At 38.8% G+C, this 27,319-nt stretch overlaps 1 protein-coding gene across 3 annotated transcripts in view; it reads right to left on the bottom strand.

Moving 5' to 3' along the window:
• The window catches only part of TENM1 (teneurin transmembrane protein 1), a gene marked incomplete at both ends in the record, with an annotated part of 555,572 nt that extends 534,690 nt beyond the window's left edge, over positions 1–20,882 (bottom strand). For all 3 annotated transcript variants that reach the window (XM_080831205.1, XM_080831204.1, XM_080831203.1), the window contains one exon: positions 20,666–20,882. In XM_080831205.1, the coding sequence (XP_080687331.1) occupies positions 20,666–20,882 (217 nt within the window). The remainder of the gene's footprint in view (positions 1–20,665) is intronic.
• Positions 20,883–27,319: the final 6,437 nt, after the last annotated feature.

Here is a 27,319-nt window from a genome sequence, read left to right on the forward strand (position 1 = left end):
TTATTCTTAATGTACCCTTTCACACTCAAAAATGTCTCAGTCTGGGGACACCTGGGTGACTCAGTTGGTTAAGTGTCCAATTTTTGGTTTGGCTCAGGTCATAATCTCAGGGTAGTGAGACAGAACCTCACATGGGCTCCACACTGGGCATGGAACCCACTTATTATTCTCTCTCTCCCTCCCTTTGCTCCTCTATTCCCTCCCCCACTCACACTCTCTCTCTAAAAAAAAATGTCTCAGTGTGCACTATAAATTTTATAGTCACCTTAGTGATAAGTACTATGGAGGGAAAAAAAGCACGAAAAAAAAAGTTTGGGGAGAAGGACTGTAATTTTCAATAGCTCACTGAGAAGGTGACATTTGAGTAAGGGCCTGCATCAGGTGAGAGAACAAGCCTTGTAGATTTCAAGGGGAAGAACATCCTGGGCAGACAGAACAGCAATTGCAAAGGCCCTGGGACAGAAATATGTGTGTACTGCTTGAGAAACACAGAAGCAAAGTGGTTTTAGCAAGATGAATGAAGGAGTCACTAGTAGGAGATAAGTTCACAAATATAAATGAAGACCACATTATGTAGACTTCTATACCCTGAGTGAGATAGGGAGCCATTGCAGGTTCTGACTGCGGGGAGGAAGCATGATCTCTCTTTGGGTTTTTTCCCTCCTCTTTTTAATTTATTTAAATTCCGCTAGCCAACATATCATTAGTTTCATCATTAGTTTCAGATGTAGTAATCAATAATTAATCACTTGTGTATAATACCCAGTGCTTATCACATCACATGCTCTCCTTAATGCCTGACACCCAACTTTAAAAGTATCATTCTAGGGGCACCTGGGTGGCTTAGCCAGTTGAGCGTCCAACTCTTGATTTCAGTTCAGATCATGATCTCAGGGTCCTGGGATCGAGCCCCAAGTTGGGCTCTGCACTCAGCGGAGAGTCTACTTGAGGGTTCTCTCTCTCCCTCTTCCTCAACCCGTGCTCATGCTCTCTCTTTCTCAAATAAATAAATAAATAAATAAATCTTTAAAAAAGTATTCTAGGGGTGTCTGGGTGATTCAGTCGGCTAAGCATCCAACTCTTGATTCTAGCTCAGGTAATGATCTCAGGGTTGTGAGATTGAGCCCCATCCACCTTGGGCTCTTTTGAGCATGGAGCCTCCTTGGGATTCTCTCTCTCCCTCTCCCTCTGCCCTTCCTCTCTTTTTCTTTCTCTCTCTATTTCCCCCTCTCTAGAAAAAAGTATTATTCTAGCTACTATATTGAGAATAATCTGTGGTACAAGAGCAGAAGTAGGGGGATAGGTTAGAAGACTACTGCAAAAATCAAAATGAGAAATGATAGTGGCCTGGACCAGGGTAGTAGCAGAGGAAGTAGGAAGAATTAGTCAGATTCTGAATATATTTTGAAGGTAGAGATGACAAGATCTATTGATAAAATGGATGAGGTGAGAGATCACACCTAGGTTTTTTTTGTTTTGTTTTGTTTTTCCACAGTGACCACTTTTATTTAACACAGAATGAAAAGTCCTAGCCAGAGCAATTAGGTAAGAAAAATTGCCCCTGTTTGCAGGTGACATAATCACATATGTAGAAAATGCCGAAGACTCCCTAAAACAACTTAAAATAAAAAAAAAAACTCAGTAAAATTACAGGATAAAACATTAACTTACGGAAATTAGTTATGTTTCTATGCATTAACAATAAATTGCCTGAAAAGGAAATTAAGAAAACAATTTTATTTACAGTGACATCAAAAAGACTAAAATGTTTAGGTATAAACTTAAGAAATAAAGATTTGTACACTGAAAACTATAAAACATTGATAAAGGGAATTAAAGAAGATGCTAACAAGGAAAGATATCCCCATGTTCATGAATTGAAAGACTTAATATTGTTAAAATGGCCAGACTACCCAAAGCAATCCAGATTTACTGCAATCCCCATTAAATACCAATGACATTTGTTTTATAGAAATTGAAAAAGCCCACACCCAGGTTTTTGATAAGAGGACCTGGAAAGAAGAGTTGTCATCATCTAAATTGGAGAAGATTAAAGGAGAAACAAGTTTTGGAGGAACAATCAGGAGTTTACTTTTGAATATTTTCTCAATCAGGTTTCTTAAAAAGCAGAAGCTGAAACAAGGGACTGTGTGCAGAGACTGAATTTTGGGAAATGATCCCCATAACAAGAATAGAGGTCCAGAAAAAGTGAAATACAGAAGAAAAGGAAGTCAATCCAAGGGTGAGCTTTTGAGCTGGACACAGCTATGGGCAACTAAAGCTTAATCTTACTGAGGACCCTCTGAGGAGTTTATAAAACACCTGAAAGATTGCTTGAACTCAGGAGTGGGAGGCATTCACGACTGGCTTTCTCTTATAGGTCAAGCAGTTGTCCATGGTATATTAACTCTCTCACACTTCCAGCTTTGCACCTGCTTCAGAATGGTTGAGTGGGTTGCTACAGGCATTCCACACAAAAGTAACAGAAAAGGAAGAAAATGAGAGCCATCTGGTGCAGCTGAGAAGAGATATTGGTAGTGCACATATGCACACAACTGGTAGCTGCAGCAACAGCTGGGATAAGAGAACATGAGGTAGAGAACAAGAGGTATTTGGTACAGATATGTTAAGTTTGAGATACATATCAGCCATTTAAATGGAGATGAAAAATAGCCAGCTGAAGATATGAATCTGTATTTTAGGGGAGAGGTTCAAACTGGAGTTGAAAAATTTTTAGAATATAAATGGTATTAACAACACAAGACAGGATGGTATGAGCGAAAGAGTAAGTGTCTCAAAGATAAGAGAAGAGGTTCTCAGGGCCTCCTGTGTTTCATGGTTGGGAGAATGAGGAGGATCATAGGGTGACTCAGAAGGAATGGTCCATGGCACAGGAGGAGACTCAGAAAAATATGACATCCTGAAAATCAAGAAAAGAAGAAGGAGTGATCAACAAAGTCCAATGCCGCTGAAAGGTCAAGATGAGAACTGAGACTAGACCACCGAACTTAGGAATGTGGAGGCCTTGGTGATCTTGACAAGGGTATTTGCTAAGAACGTCAAGGAACTCTAAGGCTTAGATCCTAGAAAAATTGTTAAGCTGAATGTCGGCTTTCTTGTACATTCTAGAAGAGAATGAAATGAAGAAGACCATGATGCAACAATAAGACACTGGAAAATGCCTGTCAGTAAAATGACTGAATATTGGTAGACCACTTTATTGATTGATTGATTGATTGATTGAGAAAGAAAGCACGAGCCAGCTGGGGGAGGCGGTGGGCAGAAGGAGGAGAGAGGGAATCTCAAGCAGGCTTCCCGCTGAGCAAAGAACCTGATATGGGGCTTAATCCCAGGACCCTGAGGTCATGACTTGAGCCAAAATCAAGAGTCAGATGCTTAACCAACTGAGCCACCCAGGCGCCTTGGTAGTCCACTTTAATTAGGTAGAAGGAAGGAGAAAACAAAAGTCAGATGGCACGAATTTCAAAACAGGAAAGGCTATTAAACTAAAGGCCTTGGAATAAATTGGTTATCAATGAGTAAATGAGTAAATCACCTCTGGTTCAGTTACTACAGGCAGTTAGTACATAATGTTAGAAAGAGTAAGGTCAAGAATTTGATCTTCATCCTAGACAACTATCCTGACAAAATACACACATACACACACACACATACACTGTCCCACGGCCACAATATACACTTTAGTCATGCATGGCTGGCCATCTTGTAAATGTTATTGGCCTAATGCCTGATGCTAATCACAGTGAATTCCTGACATTAAAGTGCAGAAAGCTCAGGGTATTTGCCTATATCTAAGAAAATCATCCACATATTTCTACGGTAGGTAAGGAGGATCATTTTCTTTTATAGACCCACGTGAATATCAACTACTCTATCAGATGAATGTCATTTAATATATATAGTGTATCAATTAAAAGCATGACCTTTAGTGCCTAGAACACATATGTTCAAGTGCCAACTGGGCCAATTACTAGATGTGTCATCTTAGAAAAGTTAAACCTTTTTCTGTAAGTCTCTATCACCTGTAAACTGGGAATTATACATGTATCTAAATGCCGGAAGATTGTTTTAAAGGTTAAAAGAGATCATGCTTAGCACAGTACCTGACACATAATAAATATTAGCTCTTATTGAAAATGGGAAAGCATGAGGATTTATTTGGTGAAATATAATTACTTACAAGGTCCCACCCTGCTCTCTTTGTTAGTCTAGAAGCATTTTTCTTCAACAGTTTTCAATTTTATTTTAAACTTGGGAGCTCACCAGAGACTGATTTTTGTTTTGTTTCAGCTACTCAGAAATCACCTATGAAGTTAAGCCTCTTATGTGGATTAAGTCAATGGCAATATTGATTTGGGCTTTTTATGAGCTACCAATTCTAGTTATCATAACCTTTCAAGGAAGAAAAAAAAATACCCCAGAAGATTAGAAACTCTCCCATTTTCTGAGTAGACTAAATTGCAAAATAATCCAGTGGATGCTTGGTTAGGATGGCCATCAAGATAACAAACTAAATAGTAATGTTTCATTTATTCAAACTACAGCATCAATAGCATGTATCACCTATAGTCTACCAACAAAGGAAAGTGAAGAGATGAATTTGTTCAATTTTTTAAAATAGTTCTCGAGCATTCCCAACATAAAGACCCATTAGTATGTACAGAATTCTGAATAAATATGGGTATGCAATGACAGTAACTGAAATGAGATTGGATCATAAAACCTTTCAAATGGACTTGTGGCGAAGTCAATAGAAAGTGATGAAGGATCTGACAGGATAAGACTCATCTGCTGTTGAAGGGTCACAAAAACCCCATCCTTGAGGTCAATGCCATCAGCAAGTATTAGAGAGAGTACATGTTCTAATGCTAACCTACTTTGGATAGAGTTTTCAGACCTACAGTATCACAAAAGCCACTATGCTTTTGGCAGATTAGAGCAGATTAAGATTCTTCTAATCCAATTGGTTAATGTACTTGACTACAATACTGAAAAGATGGATGTCAGGGATTTCATCAATACTCTTTCAGGATTTAAAATTTTTATTATCTGGCATTAATCATATCATTTTTAGCTGAGACATTCTGGAGAAGAACTGAACCAAAACCGATTCTCTGTGTTTCACAGCAGTTTAATTGAAGGTCTTACAAACTATAGTCACTATGACAGGGCTAAAAAGTTTGTTAAGCCTGTTTCCACTATTGGTCTTCTATACAGTTAAGCTACAAGATCAAATGCATGGGAACATAGAATCTTCAATGAAATCGGACTGGGTAATGGGGACATAGCATGCTCCCTTATTCCCATGCACAAAGTTCTACCTCATTCATTTTCATGTTATTTCCAGTGACACAATTTCCCAGATCCTAAGAATGGGCAAGAAATCACTCTCTGAAAATAGCTGTAATTGGCATTCTGTGAGTTGAAGGCACTATGAAAGGATTTGACAACTGGGAATAATATTTGTGTCCTGGCAGTTTTCAGAATGATTTATGTATACAATCTCAGTTGATCCTCTGTACCACTGCAAGGCAATATTAGCTTCATTTTACATAAGAGGAAGCAAAACCTGGTAAAAAGTTCTCTTATTAAAAGAAAACAAAATATCGCTTGAGTACTTACTTTGTGGCAGAGTTTACAGGAACAAAAATGACACAGTCCCTGCCCTCAAGAAGTGTACAACTTAGCTGGAGAAACAAACAAGGAAACAACTGTCTGTTGTCAATTACAATTAAGGACAATGGGTGCTATGGTAGGAGTATGTGCAGAGTGCTATAGGAGCACATGGGAAGGGTATCCAGTCAAGATTGCACAGAATCAAGGGAGGCATTCCAGACCAGCCAGTGTCTAGATGAGGACTAAAAGGCTGAGAAGGACCTAGCCAGATGAAGAGAAGGAAAAAGCAGGTTTGTTCCAATGCTTCAGCCACAAATGAAAGCTGGTACAAAGGAACCCAGGGTTATATCAACAGTTTGGACTCAACTGGTAGAATTTTATCGAGTCCAAAACCATGAAAGAAATGAAGGACCATACCTGTAAGAGTAGTAAAGTGGCATGGCTGGATGGCATGCACCACAAAGGAGCATGTTCTTTGTTTTATTGAGGTTTGTTGGGATTTAACATGAGGGTAAGGAATTTCTAGTGTTGCAGTCAGGACAGAGGTTTGCGGAGGGTGGGATAGCCAGAGTAGTGCCAAGAGAGTGGCTGACAGAGAAACAGTGGCCTCTGAGGAGTCATGTTTGAGGTAGGTGCCCAAGACTTCATTCATCCAACTCAATCCATTCATTCCTCCAGCAAATATTTACTGAGTACTTACTGTGTGGTAACACTGTGCTAGGCTATTAAGCACAAGAACAATATGAACTCCAACTGCTATTAGGTCAGTATTCTTTATATTATACCACCTTGAAAAATTAATCAACAAATACATCAAAACAATGAACTTAACCTGTTGTTTTTAAGACTTATTTATTTATTTTAGGGGGAATGGGCAGAGGGGAAGAGAGAGAGAGTCTTAAGCAGACTCTGTGCTGAGTGATGAGCCCTACTTGGGACTCGATGCCACAACCCTGAGATCATGACCTGATCAAAACCAAGAGTCAGACATTTAACTGACTGTACCACCCAAGTACCCCAATGATATTCAACTTTTTTTTTAAGATTTTTTAAAAAGATTTTATTTATTTATTTGACAGAGAGATCGCAAGTAGGCAGAGAGGCAGGTAGAGAGAGAGGGGGAAGCAGGCTCCCCACCGAGCAGAGGGCCCAATGCGTGGCTCGAACCCAGGACCCTGAGATCATGACCTGAGCTGAAAGCAGAGGCTTAACCCACTGAGCCACCCAGACACTTCCCTTTTTAAAGATTTTATGTATTTATTTGTCAAAGAGAGAGAGAGAGAGCACAAGCAGGGTGAGTAGCAAGCAGAGGGAGAAGCAGGCTCCCCACTGAGCAAGGAGACAGGTTCAGGACTCTATCCCAGGACCCTGGAATCATGACTTGAGCTGAAGGCAGACGTTTAACTGACTGAGCCACCCAGGCATCCTAGTACTCAACTTTTTAATTCAATTTAAAAGTATTTGTTAAATGTGTGGCCCACAACATGCAAAATGGTACACTATGTGTAAGTGCCCAATTACTGGTTAATGATGTCTGGTTATTACTCCATGAGTTCCAAAGACAGGACAAGGTGAAAGGGGCTTAAAGTGCTACCTATGGAATTTTGGTAACATACACTTAGCAGTAAACACAGTCAAACACCAGAAAAAGGTAGAAATTTCTTGATGCCTTCAAAATAAATAATCAACAAATACTGAATGCTTCCTCTGGAAAACATTGATTATGGAGTCTCTGGTGAGACTTAAAAGTATATAGAGGAAAAATTAGAATCACTATGTTAATGCAGGGAGGGAAAAATCAACACACCATAGTCTCACCAAAGCCTGGTGATAGGTCTGGAATAGAATCAGATTTGATGTAATTTGTTAAGGGGTAGGTTTAGTGTGGTCCTGCCTGAAGGCATGTCCTCTGAAGGTCCTTGGCAGCCTTGTAATTCAATTTTAAGTGCTTTGAACTTTGGTTTGGAACCTGAGTAATAAAAACTGCTTAATTGTGTTCTTTTTACAGCTTCTATTTTTTTAAGCATTATTTTAGCGAAAGTTCAAGTGTTTTACCAAGAGAATGATTTATGAGAGTCAGTCTAGTTTGTTGCAAAGGTAACTTTCTGATGGCGCTCTAGCTGAATCTGGATGTCACGTAAGATTACAAATCCCAGGAGGACAGCCCTTCACAGTGTTCTTATGAAGGCAGAATTCTAATGACATAGGCTCCAAACTTAATATTAAAATGTAAATTTCAATCCCATAATATGTACATATGTGCCAATAAGAGTTGCAAATACACATTTTTTACATATATACATTTTAGGTCATCATATTAGAACAATATAACCATAATTAATAAAAATCTAAATAATAGGGAGACTCATTTAGTTCGAGTATCTCCCTTTCCCCTCACCACCGGCAGTTGGCACTGAAAAGAATGAGACAAATATCAACAATACAAAGCCATCTCCGAGTTTTCGGGCTCTTTATTTGTACACTGAGGCCCCTATTCAATGGCTTCAACATCTAAAGTCTAGTACAATCACAGTTGAAGTAACTGATCAGAATAATATCCTCCTGCATACACATGAAGTCTTAAACTGTTTAATTCCACATCTAAATTCAACTCTACAAACTACGGCATGGAGAAAAAAAGGGGGGACTCATACATTTTAGAAAGCTTTCTGTCAATGGATTTTGGGCTAATTGTTGTTAACTGCGGAAGGTTTTGAACTTACACTTCAACTGCATAACCATTTTATCTCAGCTTGTTTTTTATGGTGTGGCAAGGACTATAAACCACTCAGACAAAACATTATATGCTAAAACTATCAAATACATTTCCCCGAAAAGTAAAAAAGATACACAGCAATCAAGGTGGCCAGTATTCAAATTTGAGCCTTTTACAAATTTAATGTAACAGAAGAGAATGCTAAGTGCTATACGTTTAGTAAATTCACTTGTTCAATAAATATTCACTGAACACCTATTATGTGCCAAATATTGTTCCAGGCTCTAAAGTTAATTCCCAAAGCATGATGGCAGAAAGATGACACAGCCAGCCTGACTGCATTTTTAAGTCAAATTGATCAGATATGTTCCATGATCCGTAGACCAGACAAATTGGCCCTGCTTATGATAGTGCAGACTGCAAAGAACGTGCTGACCATTGGCCCTGGCTGTGTGTTGCACTGAGGATGCTTCCGAAATCAGCTTTATTGCTATCTATGCAAGAGGTAGTCTGAGAGAAGCAACTGAGAAACACAGAGCTTGCCAGCCACTAACACTTGCGAGCATACATGGGGCTTCAAGCATTTGGGGTGAGAAGCTATAAAAGAGGAGACATAAGTGTCCGCGTATGAATTTTAGATGCTGCTCCATATAGCTTCTTTTCTGTCTTGCCTCTCCATTATATACATCTATGTCTTGCTTAAGAAAATGCAATTAATAGAAAACAAGAGAGCAATTGCATTGGGTATTGATCCACCTCATTGTTTCTTTAAATCATATGTAATTATTTGTAAGTTAGTCCTATAAATATAAAATGAAAAATTATTTATTATACATAAACGATGGCCGTCACCAAATATATGACATAAACATGCATATGTATACATACGAAACATACAATACAATTCTCCATTTCTTATGACTCTCCCATTTTTCAAAACCACAGATTACTTTTCTTCCAATTAGTGAAGGTGATTTGGGACCTATTTATTGATTAATTTAAGACACGTTAGCATTTAGCCTGGTTGTATGTCAATGTGATAATTTTTTTAAAGTGTTCTTGAAACTCTGGGCTTGAACCATTAATGAGGAGACATAATTGGACTTTACTAGTGAAGCCTTGTAAATGTCTCAGCTGAAGCTAGAGAAATGAATCTTAACTCAAACCTTTAAATTCTATGAAAGGTTTGGGCGTGTCCTTTTTAATTTTTTCTTGCCTTTGAGCTCATTTCTAACTGCTTTCTTACATGACATAAAAGACACAAAGGGTCATTTGCTCAAACAGTTAAAGACTTGAGAGTAATAAAATTAACTACTTCATGTGTTACAGGGATGACTGGCACCAAAAATAGCACTGCATATGGTTCAGTTTAGACTGACAGGGCAGCAGAATCCTCAGCTTTTCATATAAAGGCTTCAAATGAGAATATTTCCAAGGTTCCAAGGGATTCAAGATTTATCTTCTGTCACCTCTAGACCCTTTCAGAATTATAATGAGAAAGAAAAGAGTTCTGAAAATAAATAGAACTTATTTGTATATGGAGCTAGTTCTGCCTTACAGATGACCAAAAAAACGGAATAACAGTTTTCTGACATGATGGTTTCTTGACAGGACATGCTGGCATACCTCAGCGTCATGCCTCTGCAGATATTTAAAAAAAAAAAAAAAAAACTGCTTTTGACTGTTCACATGAATAAAAAGCTACATCTTGAAATGCCAATTATGAATCTTGCTCAAATCTTTGTAATCAAAGAGAATCAGCATGTAACACGGACATAGTCCCAATCAACTCTCTGAACTGAAACCCTCCCAGATGCCTCAGTTTCCCTGTTACCTATTGAACCGAATCTTCAATAGTCTCTGGGTCTCAGCTACCTCACCTCTCATGTTTGTCATTCAAATTATCTGACTTACCCTTGCCTGGCCTTTGTGTTAACCATGTGATAAATGGGCCGCCAAGACTTAAAAGGAAAAGAACAAAGCTTTTTTTTGTCCCCCATCGCCACAATCCCAGGGCTATCTATCCCCTTTGATCCTGCCCTGGAGCTGAAGCAATTCACAGAGAGGAACCAAATTATGTACCTGAAAGAGGATAGTGGCTTTGTTTCCCAGGGCCTGGTCATCTATGTGACACCTCAACAGGGAGCCAGCCCTTTCGTTCTGAAATTATGCAGATCCTCAAAGGAAAGTACACAATTCCACTGAGTAAAGAGTTGTTTAAGAAGAGAACACCGTTATCATTCTCCCTACTGTAGTGTAGGCTTTAACAGAGATGTAAGAAGAAACATTAGAGGGTTAAACAGAGTATTAGGCAAAGTGGGCTCAGGGACAGACAGCAGAAGAGAAATGGATGTGCAGAGGCAACAGATATTTTCAGACTGAGAGCAAAAGGCCACATCGTCTCAAAAGTAGCAAGGCAAAAGAATTGAGAAACTGACCTGCCTATGCCTGGATAAAGAATGTTCAACAGCAAGAGAGATGATCAAAGGTAAAATTGTACCCGTGTAATATATATGTAATTAGTGGTAACCATGTACTGTTTCTTAAATTAGTTTAAGAATCTATAGAAAGAAGTCTTTCCACCAAATTTAATTCTACTAGGTGAATACTACTCATTTGACAATGAATTGGTATTTAGGAAGTGGTGAATTGTACGGGACTATGGTTACCTAATCCTCAGAGCTATCTGATAAAGATGAAAAGGGGAGTTTTACAGAGATGATGACGTTCAGGAGGATGTTTGTAGGTGCAAGCTCTATACTCATCACTGTGAATACCCTTCCTCCATTTTTCCACCTTTCTGGCTCCCTTCCCTTCTCCAAAATCGTGTTTGTAACCTACCTGAATGATATGTATCTCTGCACACATCAGCATAACTTAAAAATATCATTTGTGTGTCAGGGTGTATTGTATAAATGTCAATATAAGGAAAGATAGCCTCCCTTGTTAGAAACAAAATCCAGACCATCTGTGGATTTAGCAGTGGGTGGAAACCTTCCTAGTTAATGATGACAGTAGTAAATCAAGGTGACATAATGCCAAGGGAAGGTGAAATTCAGGGGCTGAGTTTACTACTTGGCTGGCTCCCACTCCCAACAGCTTCTCCTTGTAGCTCCTTTTAGTGCTAAATGTTGGAAGATTTAAGTTGCATTAACTAAGTAGAAATCAAATTCCCTTAGCAGAGAATCCTAACCCATGATTTATGGATGCAGGACTTCAAGGGCTTCTGAGCCCCTTGAAATGTATGGCAGATATTGTATATATGTGCATTTCCTTCTGAACAGAAGATTCGGAGCTTTGATCAGATTCTTAAAGCATTTAGTGGTTTCTCCTCCTGTACCCCTTGCTGTGAAAAACCATTACTCTGAGCACTGGGAGACACTACAGGATATTCTGAAGAATGGTATGATATGATTTGTGTTTCAGAAAGATCACTGGTAACATACAGAGGAGAGTCTGATTTTGCTTGTCCTTAGAAGAAACTTCAACTCATCAGGTATGCACCCTAGCTCCCTTAAATCTGTCACAGAGTGGCACCCCAAAAGTACAGACTTTTCAGCTTTAGTTTGGCCCTCAATACTGTTTGGGAACCATTTTCCCAAATGAGAATGAATATTCATTGCACAGCGTGGACATCTCCAACTAGAGCCAAACCTAACAGTGTTGGGAAAAGAATATAGGCTTTAGTCTGAAAAAATTCATGGATTTATATTTTACATCTATTTACTATAATTGAAGGGTCACAATGATTATCTCTACATCAAAGAGTTATGATAAGGACTAAATAAAAACTATATGTGAGCCCACTCAGCAGAATGTTTGACACACAGTTGTCAATAATATTTATTGCCATTACGATCTTCACATCTCCATCTTCTCTCCCACCTCTCCTGACCTCCAGATGTATTTGTCAAAAACCTCTCTTGTCACTCATCTGAAACTCCTGACTCAATCCACACTCTCATCAGATAACCTTGTCTCCACCCAAGAAAATTGAGATCATTACGACATGAACTTCAACTTTTGCCACTCCACTTCAGAACTTATTTCCTATCTCAGAGGAGGGACTGAACCATTTCAAAACATTTCCCTCCACCTGAGATCCTAAAACATTCTCCAATAGAGCCTTATTCCTGTCATCACATTCAATTGCTTCACTTCTCAAATCCTTATGATCGGGGATCTTTCTCTAAGATCACTGAAATTGTTTGCTCCAAGGATGTGAATCCCTGTCTTGGATGCACACTGCAATTTCCTGAGGAATTCTTCTAAATGCCTGGGTCTCATCTGTGGATATTCTGGTTTACTTCATCTAAGGACCAGTCTTAGCTCTGGGATTCATAAAACTCCCTACGTGATTTTAATGCCAGCCAAGGTGGAGAATCTCTGGTCTAATGTCAGCCATGACCTTCTAAACTGCCTGTTTTACTGACTTTTATCAACTTTCATTCTTCTTGTTGATTCTGAAGGGTCTGACGATATTAGTCACATCTTCTGCTAGAAAGTACCCTCCCTTGGCTTAAGTGATACCCTTTCCTTTTGGTCTTTCTCTGATATCTCTAGACCACCTCTTTTCTTCTGCCCATTATTTTAAATGCAATTGTTCCTCAGGGTATCATATTTGGCTCTCTTTATTTTGAACTGTATGTATTCTCCCTAGATTATCTCTTCCGCTCCCAGTGCTTCTGGAACCATCCATTTATAGATGACTCCAAACACACCACACACACACACACACACACACACACACAGTAACATCATTTCCTGGAACTTGAGATCTGAATTTTGACCTATCTATCTCTATGTGGTAGTTATGGCAGTGGGCTCTAATGTCAGGTTGTCTGGGTTCCAATCCCATTCCTGTTACTTACTACCTCTGTAATATTAGGCAAGTTATTTAGCATCTCTGTGCTTCACTATACTCTTCTGCAAACAGGGATAAAATGATCCCAACCTCATAGCATTATTAGGATGACTGAATAACATAATCCATCTAAAGTGCCTTACTTGGTGCCTGGCGGTTAATAGATTTTAGATTTTTCTCTTATAGTCATTGTTATCACCTCCAAGCCAATTACGTGGTTCTAGCTTCTAGACTCCCATGGTACTTTACATATATCACTATTATAACACCAGTCACTTTGCACCACTGTTGCTGGTTTATATTTGCCTTCCTACCATACTCTGCATTCTCTGAGGGCAAAAACTGTTTCTTATTTATCTACTTATCTTCAGAGTTTAACACAAAACTTGGCACAGATAAGCAGAGCACAGATAGAAAGCAGGTTTCATCTCAGTGTTTCATCTCAAGGAGGTTCATCTTAATTACTGCTGACAACCTACTGACAATGCTTGCATGGAATGCTGTGTTGATGGGAATGTGAGGTTGCCGTGGGGCTCACCAAGAAAGAATGCCATGATTTGATCAGGGACATCTGCCAGGGGGCAGGTTAGAGGGAGCAGTGGCCCAAGTGCCACTGACATTCCATCACACTTTAAGATAATACGTAAGTAAATGTTTATCAAGTAAGTTTTTATGAACAAACGAAACTGACTAAAAGACATGAACCAAGAGGAGTTACTGCCAAATAACATAGTTTTCTTTTAGAGTCTAGGTCCTTTCTGGGTAGTCATAGATTTTTATGCCAGAAACTTGTGAAAACTAGAGGTACGATATGCTCACAACACTGAATTCATTAGAGGTGATCAAATGCTGGTAAAATTTTCATTTTATAGGCCTTGCTACCTTCTATTATACCTGCCATCTGTGATCTTTACCATGTAAATACAGATTCTGAGATTAAAAGTTCTTTTAGGATTTTCATAGGAACTGTTACCCAAAATGTCTATATATTAAACAAATAGTAGTTTTTACTACTGCTAAGTGCTTGAAATAAGAATCTAAAAATGTGCTTCTCAAATATGGGTTTCTGTCTGCACCTTGAACCCACCAGTGGCAATGGTATTTGACCAGCTTCTGTGGAATGAAGTGGCAATATTCCACTCATGGAATATTGCCTAGGGCAAGAAGGGGAGAAATAGTCACTTGTGTCCATTTACTTGAAGATTAACTTCATCCATCTAGCAAAGTGCCTGAAACATAGCTGACACTAAATGAAACCTTGATGAGTAAATGAAAAAAAATGGATAGATGGACAGATGGACGGATGGATTTACGGATGCATGGATGCCAACGTTTGCTTCCATGTAATCTTGGTAAATACAAATCAACTGTTCTAAATTTCTTCCACCAGATGGCGATAATGTGAGATTTAAGCTTAGGTTGTAAGACAGAGGAAACCAACCAACCAAACAAAAACCACATCAGGAGAAAAAGAAGCCACAAAAGAGCAAGAAGGCAGAGAGAAAATGTTTGTGTCAGATATAGTATCTCAAGAGTCTGTGATCTTATGGGATCTGTAACATGTCCTCACCATACCTCTTTCACATTCATAATTACTGATCCGTAAAATGGCTACATTCAAAATGAATCTTATTACAAAAATTATAGGGCATTTCTCATAACTAAAATTATTATCATTGGCTCATACATTCATATATTGATATTTTCATTTGGCTTATACTAATTTTTTTAGTTAATTGATGTCTCCCATGGAAGTGAGTCTGCTTCGGAAAAACTGCTAGCCTCTGCGCCTCTGGGAAATCTACCCCGGCTATTAGACCTGCCGAAAAGCACATAAAATAAGTTTGCCTAGGGCTCATCTAACCCATCAGTAAAGAATTGTGAATAATATTAGATGAGTTTTCATCCTTTAATTCGAAAGCTTTTGGAAGATAAGAAAATCAGTTTTAGAATCCAGTACTCTGTGTGTACCTGAGGCAGTGGGTGCTGCTTTCTTGACAAACAAAAATAGGAATTTAAAGATATTTTCAGATGGGATTAAGGATTTCCTCTTATTAATATTTCCTCCAAATAAATCTTGAATTGGGTGGCACAATCACTTCCCTACAAAGTGAAACAAACAGACTCAGGAATATTTCATTACAAATTAGATAGCACAGGGGCACCTGGATGCCTCAGTGGGTTAAAGCCTCTGCCTTCGGCTCAGGTCATGATCCCAGAGTCCTGGGATCGAGGCCCGCATCGGGCTCTCTGCTCAATGGGACGCCTGCTTCCCCCTATCTCTCTCTCTCTGTCTGCCTCTCTGCCTACTTGTGATTTCTGTCTGTCAAATAAATAAATAAATAAATAAATAAATAAATAAATAAATAAATAAAATCTTTAATAAATTAGCACATCATCTGCCCTTTCCTTAAGATCACCAGAATGAAAAGTCTTGTTAAACCTCTTTGTAAACCCTTAGTGACTGAAACAAAAAGAGGCTGGCAAGGTTGTCAGGGAAGGAAGTGAAAGGAAATTAACGTTTATGGAGTTCCTAACCATTTTCACACTTATGATCACAATTGATACTTATCATATCCTCATGAGGTAGGTATGGAAGGAATATAGTGTAGTGAGTGATGGGAACTTCAGAGCCAAAGACTTGACTTCCAGTCCAACTCTTACCAGTTTTTAGCTGCAGAAACTGACCAGTTATTTCTCGCTAAGCCTCAGTTACCTTATCTGTAAACTGGAGATAATAAGTCATATTTCATAAGGTGTTTAAGGAGCAAATGTAGAGCGCCTAGCAGAGTCCTGAAACAGAGTAGGTACTTGTCAAGATTTATTTTTATTATTATTTTTGTTCTTATCACTGTGATTATGGTGTTGTTAATGATGATAGTGAAGTCAGTTCTGCAGATGAAAAACAGGCTCAGAGAGCCGAAGTAACTTGCTTAAGGCAGCATAGCTCGTAAGCCTGAAAGGCATCTAGCAGAGTGTCTGCCATTATGGCAGGTGCCCGATTATATTTGCTTTCTTCCTTCCTGACTTAACAATTTTCTGAGAATTTTATTCTTCAAAGATAATGAGTTAGGCTCTACTCTAGCTAGGTTAATGCAAAGTACTACCGCCACATAAATATGTGAAAATTATTAATGTTTTCTTTTGCTCATGGGTAGTAATACATGGAATAAGACAACAAAGTAGATTTCAGACCTCAACAAAGAAGATGATAATTGGGTCCACGGTTTTGCCTAATGAGAAATAATTCATTTCTCCCCCCCAAAAAAACCTTATTTTCCCCTTAGATGTCTGTAAAGATCAGTGAGTCAGTGACTGATAATATCCCAAGTTTCTGGACTTTCACCTCCTGGATCTTTATACTTGAGTATATACAAGTCAGTGCACCAAAGGATAGTGCTAGCTAAAAATTTAAATAGGTTGAAAATGTATTTATGTAAGTTCACGGATGATAGATTCAGGTTTTTGTCCTTGGCCTTTTTCTAGTCTCACTCTGCACATTCTCCCTGGGTAATATCATCCACCCCAGGCATTTCCTACTGTAAGATACTAAAGAACTCAAATCTACTTATATCAATAGTCCAGATCGTTCCCGAATTCTAGACATGCATTTCCAAGTGCCTGATAGGAAAATCAACTGGGATGTCACCCAAGCATCTTACACGTAAACACGTCCAGAAAGAAATTCATTCTTTTCCCTTCTAAACCTACCCTCCTTCCTATTTTCCTTCTCTTAGTAAATGGAGTATCATCTTCCCAGTGTCCCAAACTTGAAAACGAGGTGTCCTTTACTCTGTTATCTCTTTCAACCTCAACAACTAATCGATTACCAACTCCTATCAATTCCTCCACACTGACATCTCTGTACTATGTTTCTTTACCTCTTCTGAGACAGCCAGAGTATACCGTCATCACCATCCTTAGCCTGGGCTAATTCAGTAGCTTCATAGATTGCCTCTCTGCATCCAATTTTTCCCACCGGCAATCAATCTGTTATACTGCTGCTTATATATCTGTAATTCTCTCCTACACTTCTCATCCTAAAAATCATATTCAACATGAAATTCTCCATCACTTAAAAGCTGTGGTTTTTAATGCATCAAGAAAAAAAAGAACTCCTAAATTGGGCATGCAATACCTTTTTTGATCCAGCTCCAGTATACCTTACTCTTAGCCACACTGAAATTTTCACCATCCCAGGCCTTTTCACAGCTTTATTCTTTGGCACCTGCTGATCTACCCTCTTGGAATATCCTTTTCCAAGTAAGATCATATTCAAATTTTAAAACCTAGATCAAATATTACCTTTCTATGGACCCCAATTCCCTGTGTATTTCCATACCACTTTATTTATCTATAAAAGTACTTACTACATTCAATTGCAGTGATTTGTTTGATATCTATTTTCTCCACCACATTATGAATTTCCTGCAAGCAGAAACTACTGGAATCATCTCCATCCCTAGCACTGACTCAAGGTCTGACACATCGTAAGTGCTAAGTAAAAGCTTATTGAATACTAATAGGTCACTGAAAAAAAGTTAGGATGGCATCATAGAAAACAAACTTCCATCTTCTCAAAATTTATTTTGATCACAATGCAGAGACAAAATATGAGGCTGGCTAGAGGCTCTTTACACTGACTCAGTACAAAATTGCTTATATTTTTAGAACAAACTGCCACTAGAAGTGAATTCTTATTTAAACTCACAACATATGAAGTGAAGCACTCTACACTTCATTCCCATAACCCACAACTCACAATTGCAAGTTCATATTCTGTAAAAACAAACTTACAGAAAAATATTTTAATGGGAACTATCCATTTGTTAAGGCATAAAAGAGCCAAAAATAGAAGAATAAAATTATTTTATAACAAATTTACAGTCATTAGCAGAACAAATAGGAAAGATTAAAATGAATTACTTGAAAAGACAGATATAAAACTTTTATCAATTATGGTAAGAGCTAAAAATGTGTAATATAGCTAATATCATAAACATTTAAGCTATACTTAATGTGAGTATGAATATATAAAATCTTTGGCTCAATTTAAAATTCCTCTAATGTAAGATTCTAATACTAATTAGAGTACAGTAGTTTTCATTTATAATAACTGCATTTTACATTGTCCAGGGCAATGGCTGAAAATTTGCCCTTCTAACAAGTTCATGGGTGATGTTGTTGCTGCTGGTCTAGGCCTCACATTTTGACAACCGCTGATCTAGATAATCAAATGAATTTTTTTTCATCTCAGCATGGATTACTCTTAAAAAAAAAAAAGTAACCTGTGTCAATGTCAGTATTTAAAAATCAGTCTTCAATGCATGGTAAGTACTTATGTTTTGGTTGATAACAACTTATTCCTTGAATTAAAAATTATAGAGCACAGATTATGCGCAAAGTATTATAGAAAAATAGAAATCAGTAAATAAATCATGATCTCCATCTTCACTGAGTGTACATTCTAGACAAGTATATACAAAAATAATAAAAATCAGAAATGGGTACAAAGAGGGTGACAGTGCAACAAAGGCTCTGTGGCAAAGTTGCTGGGAGACTAGGCCTTGAAGATGGTTGAATATGGTGAAAGGGAGATGGCGGAGAAGGGCATTCCAACAGAAAGGTGATGGCATGGCGGAAAGACTGAAGGGATGAGGTAAGGTCCAAGGAGATCAGTTAGGAAAAAAAAGAGTTGAGGTGAAAGAAAATGAGAGCAGTGATAATGCTAATGGAAAGAAGGTGGATTTGAGACAAGTAGAAATTAAATCTGCTGGAAGAGGCAATTGATTAGGTACAGAAAGTATACATAGATGGCTGGGGAGAATGGGAGCATCATTAACAAATGCTGTGACGGAAAGAAAAGGGATGCAATTAGAGATGTTAAGATGACTGCTGCCATTTTAGATATATCAATTTAGAGCTGCCAGTGGAGGTGTCCATTCATTCGAAAATGTCTAGCAGATAACTGAAAATGTAGGGCTAGAGTCTGGGAAATCTGATGGAGCTGAAGATAAATATTTGGAAGTCATCCAACTAGATGTGATCTTTGAGGCTCTCTGAGTAAAAGAGATTTCAAAGGGATGGAGCAGGGGCTCCTGGGTAGCTCAGTCGTTAAGCATGTGCCTTAGGCTCAGGTCATTATCCTAGGGTCTTGGGATTGAGCCTGCATACCCTGCATCAGGCTCCCTGTTTAGCAAGAAGCCTGCTTCTCCTTCTCCCACTCCCCTTGCTGGTGTTCCCTATCTCTCTGTCAAGTAAATAAACAAAATCTTTAATTTAAAAAAAGGGGATGGAACTGTGGTCCTCAAACTTGAGTTGCCATCAGAATCCCCTGGAGGGCTTGTTAAACCATAGATTGCTGGGTTTCCCCCTCAGGGTTTCTGACTCAGTAGGTTTGCAGTGGAGCCTGAGAATTTGCATCACTAGCAAGTCCTATGTGTGATGCCTCTGTTGCTGCTCCAGGGTCCCTAAGTTTAGAACCACTGATCTAGATAATCAAATCTTATTTTTTTTCATTTCAGCACTGATGTATTCTTTAAAAATATATATATTAACCTGTACTGGTCAGTATCTTTTCTTTTGTGTAGTTAAGAGCATCTACCACTGCTTAACTATCAATCAAAAAGAATAAGGCAATCATATTTCTATCTACCTGTTTTCTATTTATTAAAAACTGTCTTCTCAATTCCTAACTGAGAAACCAAAGTTGTCCAAAGGATCTGCTCTACATAGCAGCCATGGTAGGAAGGGTTCCAACAAATCCTTACTTCCCCTTAGGACTGTGTTGCACAGTGTCCACATTCTGATGATAGGCTTTCCAGACCTCTGGTGGTCTCCACTAACCTTTCTAAAGCTCTTTTAAATTTCTTTTTTTTAAGATTTTATTTATTTATTTGACAGACAGAGACCACAAGTAGGCAGAGAAGCAGGCAGAGAGAGGAAAGGAAGCAGGCTCCCCGCTGAGCAGAGAGCCCGATGCGGGTCTCGATCCCAGGACCCTGGGATCATGACCTGAGCCGAAGGCAGAGGCTTTAACCCACTGAGCCACCCAGGCGCCCCTAAAGCTCTTTTAGAAGCCAAATATTTATTTGAGACTTTTGTCCCATATAGGCAATGGCTTGAAAAGCACTTAGCTGTTTATTTTTCATCTTACTATAAATTATTTATCCTTCAGTCTGTAAATGGCTATTTGTAGGATTAGACAACTTTTGGATGCTCTGATAAGAGGATTGTTGCATCTAAATTCATGCATAATCCATAAAAAGCACATGTAACCTACAACCTCGGCTGGATTGGCATATGAACAGATTCACTAAGCGTATGTAAGCAGTGAGCATTATTAACCAGTTAACATCAGCAAATTTGTTTTTGAAACATAAGTTTACACACACAAGCATTCCCTACTGAGAAATGCTATTAGTTCTAAAAATCCAGTAAAAACATACCTTGAGTAGATTTCTCCACTTCTTTCCTCTTCCTGCTCTGGCTATTGTAATTCATCCTCAGCTCTTGGTTATACTCATGCAGAGTTTCTCTGGAGTTGTACGACTGTCTTGGTTTTCGTCCATCTTCACTTTCATCAGAAGAACTGGTATAAGCTAATTCCATTTCATGTTTGACTTTTGAGAGAGGCTGGTAGGGTTTGCAGTCTGTTTGCTCCATGTCTGATTAAGCAAGCTCAATTTCATGAAATGAAGGAAGAGGAACTCCTTTAATGTAAGCAGTCCTGGAAGAGAGGGAAAAACACAAGCCTTCTTAGATTTGTCCTTTTGAGAGGAAATGCATCTGGCAGATTCACAATTGGTTCTGATAATACTATCAAAGGAGTGAAGCAAAAGACAAACTAGATGACATGAAGCTAGCCTGAGGCAATAATAACACTCTGTGTTACATACACACATTGGCAAGCATTTAGGATTAAACTGGAGGTTGCAGCATCAGAAAATACTTGAGGTAGAAGAGAGACGGCCTTCAAAAATATTTGTATTGGAATGCAAATAAAGGACAACATTTTCTAGGGTGTGTGCATGTTCTTAATGATAATGTTAGTGGTTAGATTAAAAAAAATTCTAAGATTTGAAAGTGGCCAGGAGTACAAGTACTAACCTAGCAGATCCCACATTTGAATTGAATACTGGTAAGAGAACTGCATTCAGAAAAAAAAAAAAAAAAAAAAAAAAACCACAGTCTTGCCTCCGGTTTAATACTGCATTTAAGAAAGAGGTTTTGAAGAAGGGAAGAACTGTGAGTGAGGGAGGCTCATGAAATAAAGTGTCCTTGAGGGGGACTGAGCTCTTTGTGTCCATATTGTCGCTTTTGAGTCTTCGGCTTGCAGAGAATTTTTAATGAGTTAGGTGGCGGTAAATTTTTGTTCTTCATAGTTCCAAGAGGATGTAAACAACACTTCTGGTGAGTATACTGGTATAGGAACGGCAGGCTCTAAATTGGGTGTAGAAGTAGAAATTTTAAAACTTCATGATAAATCACTGAAAGACCCCGCTTTCCCCCACAGAATGCTGAGCTTGAAGTCACTAAGGCTCTTAGGGCAAGCAGAGGCGTTTTCTGCCTTACCACAGAGAGGTTTGAGTAGGTTTGAGAATGTCAAATGCCATTTGAGATGTCCAAGTCCTCCGAAAAGCTTAAAGCCCTGCAAAAATGTACTTATTTTCATTCCTTACATTATTTTATCATTTTCATCCAATGCTGCAACTCTGCAACTTGGTCCTTTTCTGTGCAATGTTAAAAAACCTAGTTCAAACCTAAATAACTTTATGATTTTACTTTGCAGTGAAATGGACTCCTTTATTTTTCTTAAGTTCTTCACCATGGGTATTTTCTTTCTTTTTTTTTTAAGATTTTATTTATTTATTTGAGAGAGAGAGAGAGAGAGAGAGAGAGAGCATGAGGGGGAGAAGGTCAGAGGGAGAAGCAGACTTCCCACTGAGCAGGGAGCCCAATGTGGGACTTGATCCTGGGACTCCAGGATCATGACCTAAGTCAAAGGCAGCTGCTTAAGCGACTGAGCCACCAAAGCATCCCATAGCCAAAGGTATTTTCAATGAAATCTTCAGACATCTAGACTGTGGTTCCTAAATCATGTGCAGAATCTCGCTTTTTGGAATTTCTCTTGTGTGTATAGCAAACACAGAGAATACAGAAATCACTCAATAAAGCTTATGCATTGACTGATAGGCATTCAGTGGTACCTAATCCTTTGTAGTCTGAACAAAGTTTCATGAATCGAAGTGTTACTTTTCTAAGTGAATGATAAGGTCCTTGAAGGCAGACTCTGAGTCTTATGCTTCTTTGCAGCCCCCATGCCACTTAGCACTACTCTAGGCACACAGAGTAGAAACTAACACCTATCCTGCAAATTCCATAAATGGTCTACAGAAACAGCGAGTTTGGTATCACTTAATTCCAGAGATGAACACAGTCGGTGAAAGCAAATCAAGTATTGTAAGTGAATATACACTGATGATTTGGCAACAATCTAATCTCACGTCATCTCATAAAACATACTGTCTATACACTCCCCAACTGATAGCTTCAGTATAGTCTCTCCTCTGAGCCACAGACATGAACATCCCACCACCCACTCAATATCTCTACCTGGCGTCTCAAACTTACTATGTTCAAAACCAATGTCCCAATTCCCATGGCTTGCCAAACCTGCTCCTCCCATGGTCTTCCCCATCTTGATAAATGGCGGCTCCAGTCTTCCTTTGGCTCCTGCCACACACATAGACTCCTATCATTCACATCCCACATGTAATCCATCAGTAAATTCTGTTGGCGCTACCTTTGAAATATATCCAGAATCCAATGACACCTCTCCACTTCCCCACTCCCAATTTGTTCACACCATCATCTCCCACCTGGATTACTGCAATAGCTTAACTGATGTGCTGCTTCTACCACTGCTCTCGTTATAGCACATTCCCCACACTATAGCCAGAATGAAGCTTTTAAAATCTAAGTCATGTCATGTCTCTCCTTTGCTCAGAAGTAGCAATAGTGTCTCATTTCCTTCAAAATAAAAGCCAAAATCCTTACAATGACCAACAAGGTCCCTACAAGGTTCACCTCTCTCTACCCTAACCTCTCTAATCTCATCCCCCAGTATTTCCAACTATCTCATGCACTTTAGGTGCATCAGCCTTCTCACGGTTTCTGAAAATCACAGGTATGTTTCCACTTCAGGGCCTTTGCAACATCCTGGTGTAAACCACCAAAAAGGGGTCACCTCTCATCCTCCTTCCTGTCTTTTGTAGCACTTATCACCAAATGACATACTATATATTTTGCTTATTAGTTTATTATCTGTCATCTGTCTCTCCCCTACTAAAATAAAAGCTCCATTAAGTGTTTTTATCTTTTCTATTCACTGTTATATCCCCCAAACAAGCACAATGTCTGGCATGTAGTAGACTACATGAAGGCAGAATCTGAGTCTTATGCTCCTTTGATCAATATTTGCTGAATGAACTGAATACATTGTTGCCCAGCAGTCACAAGAGGGGCTAGAGAGAATGTGGAAATGTATAGGTCATTCTCTCCACCCCCAAGGAATTCACAGTCCAATGCTAGTGATAAACAACTCCACTATCAAGCCAAATGAAAGGACTCATAAACAAAGACAAAGCAGTGTTTAAGCACCAAAGATGAGGATATTGGAAAAGACTGTACTTGATTCAGCTTGTTTGTTCATCACAAATGCCAACATAACAACCACTGAAATTCTATTGGGCATCTACATGATGAAGGCCAATTTTAATCTCTCTCTCCTTAGGTTCCCATAGTATGTGCATCATAAGGTGGACAGCTGGCTGGATTTTAGACCCTGACTTTACTACAAATAGTGCAAAGTGAGAAACCTATCAATAGCAGACTTCTAGAAATGTATCTTTGCAGCAGAGAATTGGACTTCCACCCAGAAAAGGAGGCATCAATAAAATTAATCTAGTTTCATTTGAGCCAACATGTAAGAGTTTTCATTCATTAAAGAATGAAAGTTTACCAAGTAGGGGTGGAGAGCTATTTTCCACATAAGGACACTAATGATGCAAAAATACCAATCAAGAGGGGTGCCTAGGTGGCTCAGTTGTGTCTGCTTTTGGATCAGGTCATGATCCTAAAGTCCTGGGATCCAGTCCCACATTGGGCTCCCTGCTCAGCAGGGAGTCTGCTTCTCCCTTTGCCTGCTGCTCCCACCCTGCTTGTGCTCTCTCTCTGATGAATAAAGAAATAAAATCTTTAAAAAATAAATAAAAATAAAATCAGTTCTTTTGGGACACCTAGGTGGTTCATTCGGTTAAGCGTCTGCTTTTGGCTCAGGTCATGATCCCAGGGTCCTGGGATAGCTCCACATCAGGCTCCCTACTCAGTGCGGAGTCTGCTTCTCCCTCCCCCACTCCCCCTGCTGTACTCCCCCCTCCTCTCTCTCTCTCTGTCAAATAAATAAATAAAATCTTAAAAACAAAATATCAATCAAGAACCTTATAATTAAAAATAACTTAATAAAATGCTTTCTGTTACAATATAGAGATATATATTTTTTTATTTTCTCTCCCATCTCTCACTTGCTCTTTCAATCAAATTTGGTTCACTCTGATTGGGATTAACATAGCAGAGGTATGGTCAAAATAACATTCCTTCTTAAGCCTCAGTTGGTTATGAATTTACACATATCTTAACACCATTCAAACCTAACAAGTTAAATTTAAAAATGAAAAACATCTCACTTCTAATGCCTAATGTTGTGTTCTGGCAACTATGATTTATGATGTTAAAATCACCCTTATTTTTATGTATGAAAATGCAGACATTCTCTTTCCTCTCAGTATGTTTATTTGCAACTTGAAAACTCCTGGGGGGGGGGTGCGGAAGGGAGAAAGAGAGAGAGAGGGAGAGGAATATTCCTATATCCATTTTGAACCATTCTTGGAGTTCTAATCACAGCTATTCACAGCTATGAATCAGCTACTAATGTCACATCTATTCAAGGTTATTGACGGTTCTTGGAAGCAATCTTCCTTTAAACCACAAATTGGTATAAACCAAGAGAAAATAATCCTTACCTGCTCCCTAACCTGTTTCAACCATGACTCCCCATCTTAATGTTTGTGTCAGTGGGCCCAAACAGCAGAAGAGATATTCCAGCTCTCTTTAGGCGCATGATATGGTGGTACCCTACTTGGTGCCTAGAGCTTGGAAACTATGATATTTACTAAAGTCCTGTGAGGCAGAGCTGACTTCACTCACAAATGGTTCACTTTTTGGAAATAAAATAAATTGGACAACATTAAGAGAACGATTAATACTTTAAATCTAACAAAGTTTGAAAGCACAATAATTCTGAAAAGATGCTGTTCTAAATACTCAAAGGTTAAGGACAGGCTCATATGTGCATTATTGACTTCTTCATTCAGTGCTCAACAAGGCATCCTGGAGGTCCGCTGACTAGCATACATTCTTTAGACATGATGAGCACACTATCAACTCATAGAAAAACCAAATGTACACATAGTGCTATTCACAGCAAAGCAGTTTTTCTTATTTCTCTATTATTTTGATAATGATAAACTTTACAAAAAGGAACTGTGTAGGTAAAATACATGTTGCTATTATGAAACCGTGAAAATCAAAGTCAATTACCTTCTCTATTGCAAAAGATACAGTCAGATAGGTCACACAGTATAAATTCAAATGTCACTACCTGTGGCTTACCTTTGTGTTTTCTACTTGCTACTTGCTGCTAAGATAAACTCCAAGGTACTTTGGAAAAGACCCAGGGACGTCTATGTTTCTTTAGTCACCATTAGTCTATGAAGAGACAACTTGGTAGTGAAAATCATTGGCCTTGGAATGGCAGAATCAGCACCGTAACAGCAGCAGCAGCTAACTCAGGTGGCAGGTCTCATGTAGCAGGCCCACCAGGAACTGTTCTAAATGCTTTTCACACATTAACTCCTTTAATTCTTACTGTGTCTGATGAAGTAGGTACATTTTATAGATAAAGAAAATCAAGGAACAGAGCAGTTAAGTGACTAGACCAAGGTCACATACCTAGTAAATTGCAGAGCCAAGATCTCAATTTATACAATATGCTCCAAAGGCCACACTCTTAATCGCTACTTCACATTGTCATTCAGAAGACACTTGGCACAGTGACCTAAGGTATATCACCTCCTCTCTTTTAGGACCTCTAGTTTTTAAATGTAACAAGGAGATTAAATTATTTCAAAGGGTTCTTCTAGCTCTAAAATCTCACGATTGTATATGAAATTGAAGGGAAGCTTAGACTGATTCATCAAAAAAAAAAGGTGTGTTTATGCTAAGTGAAATCAGTCAGAGAAAGACGAAGTCCATCTGATTTTACTCCTACATAGAATTTAAGAAACAAACAAAAAGAACAAAGGAAGAGAGAGATAAAGCAATAGAACAAAATCTTTTTTTAAAAGGCTTTATTTATTTATTTGACAGAGAGAAAGAGAGATCACAAGGAGGCAGAGAGGCAGGCAGAGAGAGAGGGGGAAGTAGGCTCCCTGCCAAGCAGAGAGCCCGATGCAGGGCTCGATCCCAGGACTCTGAGATCATGACCTGAGCTAAAGGCAGAGGCTTTAACCTCTACTGAGCCACACAAGTGCCCCAACAAAATCTTTTTTTATTTTTTTGAGATTTTATTTATTTGAGAGAGAGAGAGCACGCACACAGTGGGAGGTGCAGAGGGAGAGAGAAAGAATCTCAAGAAAGAATCTCTGCTGAGCACGGGGCTCCGGGTTCGATCCCACCACCCTGAGGCCATGACCTGAGCTGAAGGCAGACACTTTACAGACTGAGCCACCCACGTGCCCCAAGAAACAGATTCTTAAACATAGAAAACAAACCGATGGTTACTAGAGGAGTGTGGGTGGGGACGTGGGAGAAATAGGGGATGGGGATTAAGGAGTGCATTTGTTGTGACGAACACTGGGTCATGTATGGATATGTTCAATCACTATAAGTGTATACCCCAAACTAGTATTATACTCTATGTTAACCAACTGGAATTCAAATAAAAAGTTTAAAAAGAACTAGAAAAAATGGTGGGTTTATTA

This window comes from Martes martes (assembly GCF_963455335.1).
Source record: "Martes martes genome assembly, chromosome: X".
In the NCBI taxonomy this organism is placed as follows: Eukaryota; Metazoa; Chordata; class Mammalia; order Carnivora; family Mustelidae; genus Martes; species Martes martes.